Genomic DNA, 13,614 nt, shown 5'->3' on the forward strand with positions numbered 1-13,614 from the left:
CTTGTCACAAGGAGCAGCACTGGGGACACGAGCGCCCACCCTGCCAGCTGAGCCACAGGCTGGCAAAATCCCGGGGCAGAGCTGAAGTGCCACTGATTCACAGCACAGGAGAACCGAGTGGCACCGCTGAGAGCTCTGTGCCGAGCAGATGGAGCCTCTCCAGGCCTGGCTCCTCCTGCCTGCGGCCTCCAAATTTGACCTGGAAGCTGCTGGGGAATCCCAACGCTGCTCCCTGAGCTGGCAGCTCTTCAGGTTCTTAATTAAAGCTGTCAAATGCTGCTGCACCAGCCCCCAGCTCCAGCTCCCTCCAGCTCCAACCCATGGAAGCTCTGCCCACCAGGGCTGGCTGCTGGGAGTGAAGGCTGCCAGCTGCTACTTGCCTGTTATTTCCTCTCGGACCCCTCGCTGGCTGCCTGTGGCCAGCTGTTCCAAACTCGGTTTCAACAGCACAGGGAAGACAAAACGCTGCTGAGCAGCAGCACAGGGCCTTGCTTCCACGGCTCCAGCCTCTTCCTTTCCTGAGACTCAGGGCTGGGGGCGAGTGGGTGCCAGCATCTGCCCTCTGAGGTGGGTAGAATGGTGTCTGCTACCTGTGGCCTGGGCTGAGGCCGGTGTCCCAGCAGGGTGCTGGCCCTGGAGCTTGAAGCCACCGACCTCAGGGCCAGGAAGGAAAGGAGGGAAGGGGCAGGTGTTCTTCCGGACAGGGGTATCGGCGTTGGGATCTTCCTGGGGAGGAAGGCTCCACCCTGGGGCCCTCAGCACCCAGCGAGGGGAGAAGAGCAAAGCCAACCAGGGAGCAGGGAAATGTTTCACCAACAATAAGCCACAACTTTTATTAATGGATAGAAATAGTACAAATTTTAAATTTAGTTGCATTTTACTCTGCTCTGAAACACCCAAAAAAGCTTCCTCCCTCTGGCAGCTACATCGTCAACTCCTGCGGGGAGAGAGGGAGAGCAGCATCAGGAGCCAGCCCTGCGCCGCCACCGGCGCCACCCCCTGACCGCCGGCGGCGCCGCACGACCCCCGGCCCTGCAGCTCTGGCTCCCAGCGCTGCCGCCCGGCCCCCAGCGCCACCCCCTGACCGCCGGCATCGCCGCCCAGACACCGGCGCCGCCACCCGACTCCTGCCGCCACCCCCTTACCGCCGGCACCGCCCGACCCCCGGCCCCGCAGCTCTGGCCCCCGGCACCACTGCCCAGCCCCCGGCGCCGCCACCCGACTCCTGCCGCCACCCCCTTACCGCCGGCACCGCCCGACCCCCGGCCCCGCAGCTCTGGCTCCCAGCACTGCCGCCTGTCGCCACCCCCTGACCTCCGGCCCCGCCGCCCCGGCCCTGCCCCCGCCCCGCCGGGGACGTGCGAGGCCAGGCTGGCCCTCACCATGATGGCGTTTACGATGTCGTTGCTGTTGTTCTTCAGCGCACGGACAGCCTTGGCCCGGGACACGTTGGCCTGGGACATCACCAGCTCGATGTCTTTCACCTCCACGCCGGTTTCGTCAACCTGCAGCAGAGCGCAGCCCAGGGTCGGCGTCAGCCTCAGGCGCTTTGCTCCCCGGCCGGCAGAGCAGCTGGGGCCTCCCGCTCAGGTCACACAGCTGGAAGCTGTGCCCAGCCCTGGGGACAGTCCCCTGGCAGTGCCAGGACCAGGTGCCCCCAGGGGAAGGCCCTGGGGCTTTCCCTTTGGCACGAAGAAATCCACAGCTCTCAGCCCCGTCACTGGCGCAGGGCTGCAGGGACAGGCTGAGGAAGGCATTACCTCCTCTTCCTCGCTCTCCTCCTGCACCGTGGGGGTCTGTGTGTTCTCCTGGATGTTTGAAACAGCCTCTCCTTGCACTTTGAACTTCTCTGCAGCTGCCAGCTGGGCCTGCTGGGACAGGTCTTCGATCTGCAGGAGGGAAGAAAGGTAAGCAAGGGCAGCCCAGGCCCCAGGAGCTCCATGGCTGCAGCACTGCCACAGAAGCTGGCACAGACCCCAGCCCTGCCCACATCCCTTGGGGGAGGGGGGAGCACATGACAGCTGGGTGGCAGAGCCCTGGGTGGGGGTTAGCATGGGGGTCAGCTCACCTTTGCCTCCCCAAAGACTATGTAGGTGTCTGAGGCTGGGCTCTTGTACACATCTGGCTTTGTGATGACGAAGAGGATGTTCTTGGATTTCCGGATGGTGACTCTGGTCACTCCTGTCACCTGGCGAAGGCCCAGCTTAGACATGGCCTGAGACACACCAGAGAGGTTACTGAGGCCAAGAAGAGTGAACTGAGAGCATCCACTCACCCATCTGCCCAGCTCCAAGAGGAAACCTGCATTTCCCTGCTGCACTCCCAGGCTTTCAGCTGGCAGCCTGGGAGGGAACTCTCTGGGCCAGGCCTGGCTGATCCACAGCGCAAGCCCAGGCTCTCCAGACGTGAGAGCTTCACCTGTGACCTGCCCAGCTGGGGGCCTGATGAGGGCAGGAAGGTGCACGAACCTCTCCCAGCTCCTGAGGTGCTGCTCCAGTACAGGAGGAGGAGCTGCAGCCTCCAGCTCTTGGGGATGCCAGGCCAGACCCCGAGGCAGAGCTTGGCTGCCCTCAGGCTTGGTCCAGCCCCAGCCCCCCCTCACCTTCCGAGCTTTCTTTTCGCTCCGGCTCTGTTTGGCTTTGCTCACGGGTTCCTCGTCTATTTCAGCTGCTGCTGCGAGCTGCAGGAAGAGAAAAATCCCTAAGGGCCCTGAGGTAGAAAGCAGCAGCAGGGACCGAGGCAGGAGCTGCCCCCTGGCCTACCTGTGCCTGCTGCGTCGTGGCCTGCGTGGAGTCCTGCTCCTCGAGCTCTGGTACGGATTCATCGCTGTCAGACTCTGTTCCGGACCCTAGGGACACAAACTGGCATCACTGCCCGGCTCAGGGGGGCCCAGGGGGACACAGCCAGGATCCCAGGAGCTGCTTTTGTGCAGCTTTGCTGCCGAGGGTTCTCAGCCTGGTGGAAGGAGCTCTCCCTGCAACGCCGAACGCTGCCAGCAGTGGGTGGCACAGGAGCCTGGCTCTGAGCTCTCGCAGGGTGGCAGCCGGGTGCCAGAGCATAGCAGGAGCTTGGAGCTGCCTCAGGAACGCAGAGTCCCCATTTCGAGGCACTGAGCTGGCAGCGTGGCAGCCAGCTTGAGGTTGGCACTCCCTGGTTGGTGAGTCAGCCGCAGCCTGGCACCGCCAGGGCCTCCCTTGGTACACCACGAACCTGTTCCAGCAGCAGCTGGGACGCACCAAGACCCAGCTCACCGAGTCCTGGTGCTGCTGGTGCCTCCTGCAGCATCACCAGGGGGCAACAATTTGGAACAGCCCTGGAAACCCTCAGCAGGGAAGGGCATCGCAGGCTGCTCAGGTTGGCCTCTGTGCCAGGGCAGCTGGGAGCACTGCCAGCTCCTGCACCAGCATGGCAGTGCCACCATTAGCTTGTGAGCCATGGCACAGCCACGGCAGAGTGGGGGAGGCCTGGGGGAGGCCGCAGGGGAACCACAACAGCCTCAGGTGCAGCCAGTACCTGGATCCAGTCCTGCTTCCATGCTGGGAAAGGGCCTCGCGGCACAGGGCCAGGCTGATTGTGGTGCTGCCCACAGCTGCCTGCTGCTGGGCACGGGGAAGCCACAGTGGATGCCAGACACACTCCTCCACCCCCTCCCCTCCTACTGGCACATGGCAGCACTTCCCAGAGCCTCAGCGTGCAGCCAGCTGCGTGCCACCGCCCGTGCCGCCACCGTGCCACCACGTCCCACCGTGCTCCGTGCCCCAGGACCCACATTAGTGACCCTGAGCTGCCAGCCTGGAGCGTGCCGAGCCCGCGGCTGCCCGGTGCCTGCCCTCCCATCCCCCCCACCCCCGGGCCCCGGCTCACCGGCAGCTCCGGCACAGCTCGGGCCGGGCTCCACCGTGGCACTGCCACGGTCTGACATGCCAAGGGCTCCGTCTAGGGTTAGTATCCAGTGGGCAGGCAGTGACACGCCATGCACACGGCAAACCAAGGTGCCAAGTACCCTTCTCGTTCTTCAGCACAGGCTCGGCCGGGGCCGGGGCCTCGGCCGCGCGGGGAGGGATGTCCACCAGGAGGCGCTGTGCCGGGGGGGCGCTGCCCGGCGCCTCGGGGGGCAGCAGAGGCGGCAGGTCGTCGTCGTCAAGGCTGCTGGGGGCTGGGGCCTTCGAAGGGGGCTTGGAGGGGGGTGGGCGAGAGGCCGGCTTGGCAGCCTTGCCGGCGGGGGGCTGCTTCTTGGCAGGGGCAGCGCTCGGTGAAGAGGCCGGCGGCGGCGGGCGGCTCCCCGCCGGCGCAGAGCCCGCGGCACTGGAGCCGGGCTTCGGGGGAGCAGCGGGGCCGGCGCGATCGGCTGATGGCTTGGGGGGGGCGCCGGGAACCCCTGCGGGGCCAGCAGCCGGGGCAGGGGCTGCCGGAGCCGCTGCAGCGGGGCTCTTGGGAGGGGTTTTAGCTGCAGGAGGGGCGGCTGCAGAGGGAGCCACACGGCTGCTCTTGGGTGGCTTTTTGGCTGCTGGAGGGGCAGCAGGAGCTGGAGTGGCAGTGGCAGGGCTCTTGGGAGCCACTTTAGCTGCTGCAGAAGCAGCTGGAGCAGCTGGAGCTGCAGGAGCTGGGGTGGCAGTGGCCAAGGGAGCAGCAACAGGGCTAGAGGGAGCAGTGACAGCGCCTTTGGGAGCTGCCTTGGCTGCAGGAGGGGCAGCTGGAGGAGCTGCTTTGGTTGCAGCTGGTGGAGCTGCCTTGACTGCAGGAGGGGTGGTTGCAGCTGGAGGAGCTGCTTTGGCTGCAGGAGGGGTGGTTGCAGCTGGTGGAGCTGCTTTGGCTGCAGGAGGGGTGGTTGCAGCTGGTGGAGCTGCTTTGGCTGCAGGAGGGGTGGTTGGAGGTGCAACAGGGCTCATGGAAGGTGATTTGGCTGCAGGAGGGGTGGTTGCAGCTGGAGGAGCTGCTTTGGCTGCAGGAGGGGTGGTTGGAGGTGCAACAGGGCTCATGGGAGGTGATTTGGCTGCAGGAGGGGTGGTTGCAGCTGGTGGAGCTGCTTTGGCTGCAGGAGGGGTGGTTGCAGCTGGAGGAGCTGCCTTGGCTGCAGGAGGGGCAGCTGCAGCTGGAGGGGCAGCTTTGGCTGCAGGAGGGGTGGTTGGAGGTGCAACAGGGCTCATGGGAGGTGATTTGGCTGCAGGAGGGGTGGTTGCAGCTGGAGGAGCAGCTTTGGCTGCAGGAGGGGTGGTTGCAGCTGGAGGAGCTGCCTTGGCTGCAGGAGGGGCAGCTGCAGCTGGAGGGGCAGCTTTGGCTGCAGGAGGGGTGGTTGGAGGTGCAACAGGGCTCATGGGAGGTGATTTGGCTGCAGGAGGGGTGGTTGCAGCTGGAGGAGCTGCCTTGGCTGCAGGAGGGGTGGTTGCAGCTGGTGTGGCAGTGGCCAAGGGAGCAGTGCCAGGGCTTTTAGGAGCCTCTTCGGCTGCTGGAGGGGCAGCTGGAGCCAACAGGGCTGGAGTGGCAGCAGCCAAAGGAGCAGCAGTGGGGCTCGAGGGAGCAGGGACAAGGCTCTGGACAGCTGCCTTGGCTGCAGGAGGGGTGGTTGGAGGTGCAACTGGAGGGCTCATGGGAAGTGATTTGGCTGCAGGAGGGGCAGCTGCAGCTGGTGTGGCAGTGGCCAAGGGGGCAGTGCCAGGGCTTTTAGGAGCCTCTTTGGCTGCTGGAGGTGCAGGTGGAGGTGCAACAGGGCTCATGGGAGGTGATTTGGCTGCAGGAGGGGCAGCTGGAGGTGGCGGAGCCACATGAGCTGGAGTGGCAGGGCCTGAGGGGGCAGATGGGGCAGGAACTGGGCTCATGGGAGGTGATTTGGCTGCAGGAGGGGTGGCAGGAGCTGGCATCACTGGTGTGAGAGGTGGGGAGCTGGCAGGGGCCAAGGGACCAGTGACAGGGCTCACAGGAGGTGGTTTGGCCACTGGGGTGGCAGGGGCTGGCAGCACTGGGGTGGGAGGTGGTTTGGCCACTGGGGTGGCAGGGGCTGGCAGCACTGGGGTGGCAGGGGCTGGCAGCACCGGGGTGGGAGGTGGTTTGGCCACTGGGGTGGCAGGGGCTGGCAGCACTGGGGCAGCAGGCTGGGGGCTGGCAGGGGCCGAGGGGGCAGCAGGCAAAGCAGCTGCAGCTGTTGGTGGCCCTGGGGGATATGTGGCAGCTCCTGGTGAGGATGTGGATAGGGCAGGAGCAATGGTTGCTGCCACCTGAGGGCCTGGGCTCCCAGGAGGTGTCCTGGCCACAGGGGGAGGGACAGCTGGAGCCACAGGACCAGCAACTGGGGCCACTGGGACAGAGCCTATGGGACTGGTCTTGGCCACAGAAGGAGCAAGTGGAGAGACTGGAGCCCCAGGGGCTGGGCCCAGTGCTGCAGCAGCAGGACTGCCAGGAGACATCCCAGCTGGCAACAGAGGGACAGAGGGTGACAAGGGGGGCAGGGCCATGGGGGCAGCCAAGAAGAGGGGAGGAGAAATGGCCCCAGCCAGGGCTGGGCGCTGGGTAGGAGTGAGGGGGAGCAGGGGAGAGGTAGGGACAGGGCTGCCAGGGGACACTGGTGCTGCTGTGGGCAGTGGGGGAGAGCCAGGGCTCTGGGGAGAAGCTGCAGCCTTGGGGGGCACGGCAGGAGCAGGCAGGAGCGTGGCAGGCACCGGCGGGGGACATGCCACAAGGGGAAGGGAAGGAGCAGCTGGGCCCTTGGAAGGCGCAGGGACAAGGGCCAGAGCTGCCCCAGGGCCCTGGGAAGGGGCAGGGAGAGGGGCAGGGAGAGGGGCTGGGGGGGTGGCAGAGGGGGCAGCTCTCACAGGAGGGTCAGGAGCGGCGGGGGGGGACCCAGGGCTGACCGGAGGGGTCGGGGGGGACACGGTCACGGCAGCAGCGGCAGCCACAGCAGGGGACCCTGGGCTGACCGGGGCCGGCCCTGGGGATCCTGGGGCTCCAAAGCCTGCTGGGGACTGCGGAGCTGGAGCAGGGGCAGCAGGAACCGGGAGCTGCGGGGCTGGGAGTGGGGGGGGCACCGAGAACACCGGGATGGCCGCAGCCGGGACCACGGCCGGCGACGCCGGGACCGGGGGGGCAGCAGGGCTGGGTGGCTCCACCGGGAGAACCGGGCCCGGAGGTGGGGCCAGAGATGGGGAAGGAGCAGCATGAAGAGCAGCTGAAGGAGAGAAACAGAGTGAGGCCGTGAGAGGAGGCCGGCAGGAGAGCTGCAGGGCCTCCCCCTGCCCCCTGCCTGGCTGCTGGAGCCGCAGAGGGAGATCCGTCCGTCCGTCCGTCCTGCCCTGTCCATCCATCTGCCCTGCCAGGCACCACCTCCCCGCCTGGAGCAGCTGCTGCCCAAACCCTGCCCTGGCAGGAGGTGGCACCTGAGGAACTCAACCGGGCCAGGGCGGGGGCCAGGCCTTGCTGCCAGCTCTGCCCTTGGCACTTCTCTACCTCAGGGGCTGCCACTCCTGAGCCTGGGACACTGCACCCCGCGCTGGCAGGAGCAAGGGGTGCCCAGGGGATGGGCAGGGGAAGCCCAGCTGGCCCCACGGGCATGCAAAGCTCCTCTGGGAGCTGTGGCAGAGGGCAGCTCCCTCCCTCCCACACAAGCAGGGACCTGCTGGGGACAAGGACGCTGGGGGCGGGGGGAGGCACAGCTCACCCACCCTAAGGGGTCAGGACCCCGCCATGACCTGTGCTCCCCCCTGCAAGCTGTTAGGGTTAATGAACTGCAACCACCCAGAACAGCAAACTGGTTAAGTGGCACACGGTTAGGAGGGTACCTGGCGCTGCGGCAGGAGCGGTGCCCGGGGCGGCCGGAGCTGCCGGGGGGAGAACAGCAGAGATGAAGGCAAAGTTCCACAGAGCCAGAGGCTCCCAGCTGCCCCTGGCACCCTGGGGCCTGTCCCTGGCACCCCGGAGCCTGCCCCACCGCTCCCAGTGCCAAGTGGAGATCCAAGGGAAGCTCTCAGGGCTGGGGCTGAGAGCAGCTCCGGTCTGACCGGTGGAACCGGCACCCAGCGCCACCCTGCCCTCGGCAGCTCCAGCCCATGCGTGGGGTGGGCCCCAGTGTCACCCACTGCAGCCTCCTCTGTGGGTGACAGCACTTCCTCTGCCCCCAGAATGCTCCTGGAGCTCCATTTTCCCCCAACACAGGGAGGAGGAGGCGGCAGGATCCTGCCCAGAGCTGGGCAGCTGCTCAGTGAAGGCAGCCACCGGTGCCTCGTGCCAGCGGGCACCAGGACACTTCCTGCGCCTCGAAACAGAGCCAAGAGCCCTGCCAAGGGCCAAGCTGGTCCCCAGCTCCTCCTGGAACCAGCTGCACAGCCACAGCCTCCTCTGGAAGGCTGCTTAGTCCCTGCCAGCTCCTCTCTTCCCGTTCCACCTCCACCAGCATCGCTCAGGGTCATGCCCAGGACACAAAGAGGCTTCCACTGCACCACCTCTGCCTGCCCATGCAGGACCCAAAGCACACCAAGCTCCTGAGGGATGCTGCCAGCATCACTGCCAGCTGCAGCCTGGCACCACTGGATGAGCAATCACTCTGCCCACCCCTACAGCCTTCCAGGGACCAAGCAACCTCCCAACAACTCCAGGGACGTCAAAGGAACCTGCCAGGGCTTGCACCCACAGGGTGATGGTGAACGCTGTGCCAGCACCTCCAGCTCTGGCACTGCCAGAGCTCAGAACACACCAAACCCTGAGCCTCCTCCAGGAGCTGCTCTGCACCCACCGCTGCTGCTCCCCAGAGCACCTCCTGTGCCTCCCCACACCCCCAGGGGCAGCTCCAACAACCCCCCCAGGCGCTCAGCAGAGCTCTGGGGGAAGGCAAAGTGGAGTTGGGAGTGAAAAATGCCCTGGGAGTGGGGGGGGGGGGCAGGGTGAGGAGCGGCCCCACCGCAGGAATCCCAACCACGCCTGGAGAGGGCCCAAGAGCCCAGCAGCTCCCCACCAGGCCACGCCACAGCGATGCCACAGCTGTCCCGGCGGCGGCCGTCACTCAGCCCTGGCCTCCCTGCGGCCCCGGCACGGCAAGCTCCCACTCCCCTCGCGGACCCCAGACCCAACCCCCCCCCCCCAGCGCCACCGCACCCCCCCCGGGCGGGGGACAACACTCAGGGACAGCACTCCTGGGGCAGCCTTCACCAACAGGACCGTGGCACCCAAGACACCTCGGAGGGCACCGGGCAGGGGGTCCCAACGGAGCCGGCAGCCCGCACCTCCCCCCCCCGCGGGTTTCTGGGGTGGCTCCGAGTCCCGATGACCGGAGAGCGTGCGGCCAGCGACCCTCACCGGAACCGTGCAGCACCTCCCCGAGCCCAGCCGGTCCCACGGCCATCGTTCAACCGTTTGTCCGCGTGTCCGCCCGTCCCGGTCACCCCGCAGCCGTACCCCGACCCAGCCACAGCCGTTTTCCTCCCGGCGCCCCCGCTCCGAGCCGTAACGGCGCCGTACAACCGGAGCGGCGAGCGCCGCTGCCGTAACGCTCTGGGACTCGCGGGACCGCAAGTGACGTCCCCTGTCGCGTGCCCCCAACCGAAAACCGAGCCGGGAAAGGGCCGCGCGGCCCCGTGACCGCAGGGCCGGGGCCGCTCCCGCCCCGCCAGCCCCGGTGTGGTGTCCCCCCCGCCCAGACCCCCCGGGGCTCACCTGTCTCAGCCTGCGGCTGCGGCAGCTCCTGCTCGGTGGCCGGGACGGTTTCTGTCGCTTCGCCGGGCATTTCTGGGGAGAGGGGGAAACCAACAGGCCCGGGCTCACCGGAGGGCGCACGGACCGAGGGCGGCCGCCGGTATCTCGCCCTTCCGAAAGCCACTCGCGAGTCTCCCGCCCAGAAACACGCAACGCCTCCCGGTACCGAGGGCTCCGCGAACACCCCTCAACCACCCGGGCGGTACCGGACTCCCCGCGCTCCACCGGGGCTCTCCCCACCTCTCCCCACTCCCGCAGCGAGAGGTCCTTTCCCGGTGCGCGGAGCCGCCTGCCACCGGCCCTTCCCGGCCCGACCACGGCCCCAGCGGTGGCCTCAAACGGGTCTCCGCCGCCCTCCCGCCCTGCCCCCCAGCCCGGCCGCGGCTCCCGCGGCTCCCCCGGGTCCCCGTGGCGGCGGATGGAGGCGGATGACGGCAGCGGGACTCACTGTGCGGGGAGCAGGGCCCAAGATGGCGGCGGAAAGAGAGCGAGCGGCTGAAGGGACAGGTTCCGGCAGAAGCACTTCCGGGGCAGGGAGCAGCGTCCCGCGCCCGTCCCGCCCCGCTGCCCGCGCGTCTCCGTTCCGGGGCCGGGCAGGGCTCCCGCAGCGTGGGGCAGGAGCCCCGCGGGGAACGGAGCTGGGCGGCGTGTAAGGCTGAACGTGTGGCACAAAGATCCCCTGCGCGGGTGCCAGCAGGGCCCCGCCGGCAGGCTACGAGACAGGGGCTTGGGTCGCAGGGCAGGGCGGCAGGGCAGGACCCCCAGAGCCTCTCCCCAGCCACTGCCCCGCGATCCCTCCTGCCTTGGCACGTCCCAGGGCACAGGCACGCAGGTGACTGAAAACATTTTAATGGTCATTGCGTCGGAAAAAAAAGGTACAAAAAGGCACAAACAGGAGGGAGAGGCCCACGTGGGGTCCCTGGGTGCTGCAGCCACTGGCTGCTGGCTCTCTGTGCCAGGGCACCAGGACCCCAACCACCAACAGAGGCGACAATGGCAGAGGTAACCACGGCCGAGTCGGTCCCTTGGTGTCCCTGTGGCCCCGTGGAAGAGAGGCCTCAGAAGTCTCCTTGCAGGTCTGCAAAGAGAAGAAATGAGCAGTTTTGAGGAAAAAGAGAAATTTCTCAGAGCCAGGAGGAGCCTTTGGGGTCTCCCAGCCAGCTGCAGCCCATCCCAGCTCTCACCGCTCCTCCGGAGCAGCTCTCCCTTCCGGGCTTGCTCCATCTCCTCCACAAACTGCTCGAAGACCCTCACGTAGGGCGCCAGGCTCGTCCTCTTGTAGTCTGGAAGATTTGGGGGGCTGAGCAGGGGCAGGAACAGGTGGTGGGGAGCCCCCCAGCCAAGCTGTACCCCAGCTCTGGCCCTGCTCACCCCGCACACGGCGCTTGGGCTCTGTCTCTCCGCTGTCCTGTTCTCCATCACCGCTGGCCGCATCCAGCTCGTGGCACAGGGAGCTGTGGGAGATGGGGGGGGTGAGGTGGGAGGGCTGCTGACAGGGCTGAGACCCCACGTGCCACCAGCCCCACTCAAGTACCTGATGGTGGGGACAGCGAAGGGGTCAAACTGGTCCAACCTCTGCAGATCCAGCGGCACCGAAATGCGACCTGCGAGCGAATGGAGTCACCACCGGGCATGCCCAGCCCCGGGGGTGCCCATGGTGTGTCAGGTCCCCAGGCTGCCAGACCAACCTGTCTTGGGGTGGACGCTGAAGGGGCTCTTCAGCAGATGCCCAACACCTTTGCTGACGTTGATGTCGAGGCGAGGGAAGCAGAACTGCAGCATCACCTCCCAGTCCGCGTAGCATGGAGAGCTCTTCCCAGCCCCCGGTGCCCTCTGCAGGCACAGAAGGCTCAGGGGGCAGCAGGGGCGGGCAGCAGGCAGCCCCCAGCCCAAAGCAGCTCCCCAGCCACTCACCCTTGTCCGCTCCATCTTGCTCTTCAGCAGCTCCCAGCGCTGCACTGAGTCTCGCTTCTTGGGGAACTCAGCCTGCAGCAGCTCGCGGTGCTGTGAGCAGCGGTCAAGGCTGACTGCAGACACTGTCGACCCCATTCCCCCCACACAGACCCCCCTCCCCCCCAGCACCATGGAGCCTCTCTGGGAAGGATATCCTCTGGGACAAGGGCCAACACCTTGTTCCACCTCTCTGGACTGCCTAGGATGTCCTGCCCCACCAGAGCATATTCCTCAAAGTACTGCTCCACCACACTGACCGACCTCCTGCAGAGGAGCAGGAAGAGGCTCAGCACCCTGCAGCCAGTGGGGGCTGGGCAGGGGCAGGGTCTCCACTGACCTGATGAAAGGGTGGATGGGCTCAGAGAGGTTCACCTTCTTCACTGTCTCTGCCCCGCCCTGGGGAGACAGCAGTGGTCAGCTCGGGGAGGGCGAGCAGGGGGTACCTGGCTCTCCCCCCACACACACACACCCACCTTAACCAGGGTCAGGTACTCCACAGCAGCTGCCCGCAGCGCTGGGGACCATTTCCGCACCTCATCGTCACACACCCAGCAGTGGACTCCCCTCCGGCCAGAGTACACCCACAGGCGGTGCCTCACGCCCAGGTCCTCTGTGGAGGGAAGAGCTGAGCCCTGGGGCACGGCAGGGCAGGCTGCCAGCTCCACCCCAGCCTGGCAGCGTGGCCAACCAGCTGGGCAGACCTCACCGGCTACCCATGCATCCTCCGCTCCCCCTCAGCCTGCCCTCTGGGGTGTGGGCACTGCTGTGGGGCAGAGCATGGTCAGGATGCGTCCCCAAGGGCACGGGGACCGGAGCCACCCAGGTCCCCCAGGCTCTCACCCACGAGCGCGCGGTCCAGGATGCGGACGGCAATGGTCATCAGGGTCCAGCACTTGGAGCAGATCTCGGCCGAGCTGGTGGCACAGCAGGGTGGGGGGGTCAGGCTGCTGCCCCGTGCCCCATGACCCACCCCCCACCCCCAGGCCTCCCTACCCCAGCTGAGCACCCCCAGGAACCTGCAGCAGGTGCGGACGTCGTCGTAGTCGGTCATGTCGATGTCAAAGACCAACTCCTTCTCCCGCGGCTGGAAGGTGCCCAGGCGCATGGCGCTGTGCTGGTTGGGCTGCAGGGCAGGATGGGCTCAGCCCCGGGCAAAGAGCCCGTAGGCTGGGTCTACAGGGAGGGCTCCACTCCCAGCCCGGGTGCTGGGTCGGGAGCAGGACTCACTCGGTGGGAGTAGACGGCCCCGATGTCGATCTTGTAGGGGTTGATCTTCTGCAGCTCCCGCTCCAGCTCCTGGGGGCTGCTGAAGCACTGGAACCGCAGGTAGACATCGTCGCGCAGCGTGAAGGAGAATTCCCGCAGCTGGAAGTAGTTTTTCACCACTGCGGGGGTGCAGATGGCGTCAGGGTGGGGAGGACAAAGCCCTGGACACCCCCCACGCGTGTCCCCCAAGCCCTCTCCCTGCCCTCCTGACCCTCCATCATTGGCATCTTCAGCCCCCTTCATTGCCTGCTCCTCCCGGTACCCTGACCCCGATCAATGCATCCACCGCCGCCCGCCCGGGCCGCCCCCGGGCCCTCCCCGTGCTTCTGGATCCGGTATCCGTGCCACCGAGGGTGCCCCCCGCCCGGTATCGGCGTCCCCGCCTCACTCACCGCCGCCGTAGCCGAGCCAGCGACCGTAGACGCCGTACGGGAACAGCCGCCGGTAGAAGACCGGCAGCAGCTCGGGCAGCGCCGCCGGCTCAAACTCTGCCATGGCGGGAAAGAGCGGGAGGGAAGTGGCGGGGACGGGATCCCGGGGGCCGCCGGGAGCTGTAGTCTGGCCCCGGAGCGGGGAGCGGGGCTGGGAGCACCGGCAGGCTGAGGGCACCGGCAGGCTGGGGGCACCAGGAGGTTCGGGACAAGACGAAGATGTGCGAAACACCGGAGGGAGACAGGAGCTGCCTGCGTTCGGGGTGTCCCGGGAGGGTCCGGGAGATGC

The 13,614-nt window shown here is 67.2% G+C and overlaps 2 protein-coding genes across 2 annotated transcripts; both read right to left on the bottom strand.

Annotated features, from left to right (window-relative positions):
• Positions 1 to 811: 811 nt before the first annotated feature.
• NACA (nascent polypeptide associated complex subunit alpha) lies at positions 812 to 10,184 on the bottom strand. The gene is made up of 8 exons (XM_054177449.1): positions 10,124 to 10,184; positions 9,637 to 9,708; positions 2,763 to 2,848; positions 2,603 to 2,680; positions 2,069 to 2,215; positions 1,761 to 1,889; positions 1,383 to 1,505; positions 812 to 937 (listed from the first exon to the last, which is right to left on the bottom strand). Exons 2-8 carry the CDS (start codon positions 9,704 to 9,706, stop codon positions 923 to 925), a joined length of 648 nt encoding a protein of 215 aa, XP_054033424.1. The 5' UTR covers positions 9,707 to 9,708; positions 10,124 to 10,184; the 3' UTR covers positions 812 to 922.
• A 347-nt stretch (positions 10,185 to 10,531) lies between these two features.
• Positions 10,532 to 13,423, bottom strand: PRIM1 (DNA primase subunit 1). Its single transcript, XM_054177482.1, has 13 exons — positions 13,287 to 13,423; positions 12,856 to 13,013; positions 12,645 to 12,751; positions 12,469 to 12,542; positions 12,102 to 12,238; positions 11,966 to 12,024; positions 11,783 to 11,892; positions 11,590 to 11,681; positions 11,364 to 11,508; positions 11,210 to 11,279; positions 11,047 to 11,129; positions 10,860 to 10,958; positions 10,532 to 10,753 (listed from the first exon to the last, which is right to left on the bottom strand). Exons 1-13 carry the CDS (start codon positions 13,387 to 13,389, stop codon positions 10,734 to 10,736), a joined length of 1,257 nt encoding a protein of 418 aa, XP_054033457.1. The 5' UTR covers positions 13,390 to 13,423; the 3' UTR covers positions 10,532 to 10,733.
• Between the last annotated feature and the right edge of the window lie 191 nt (positions 13,424 to 13,614).

The sequence above is a fragment of the Dryobates pubescens genome, chromosome 40 (genome assembly GCF_014839835.1).
Source record: "Dryobates pubescens isolate bDryPub1 chromosome 40, bDryPub1.pri, whole genome shotgun sequence".
NCBI lineage: Eukaryota > Metazoa > Chordata > Aves > Piciformes > Picidae > Dryobates > Dryobates pubescens.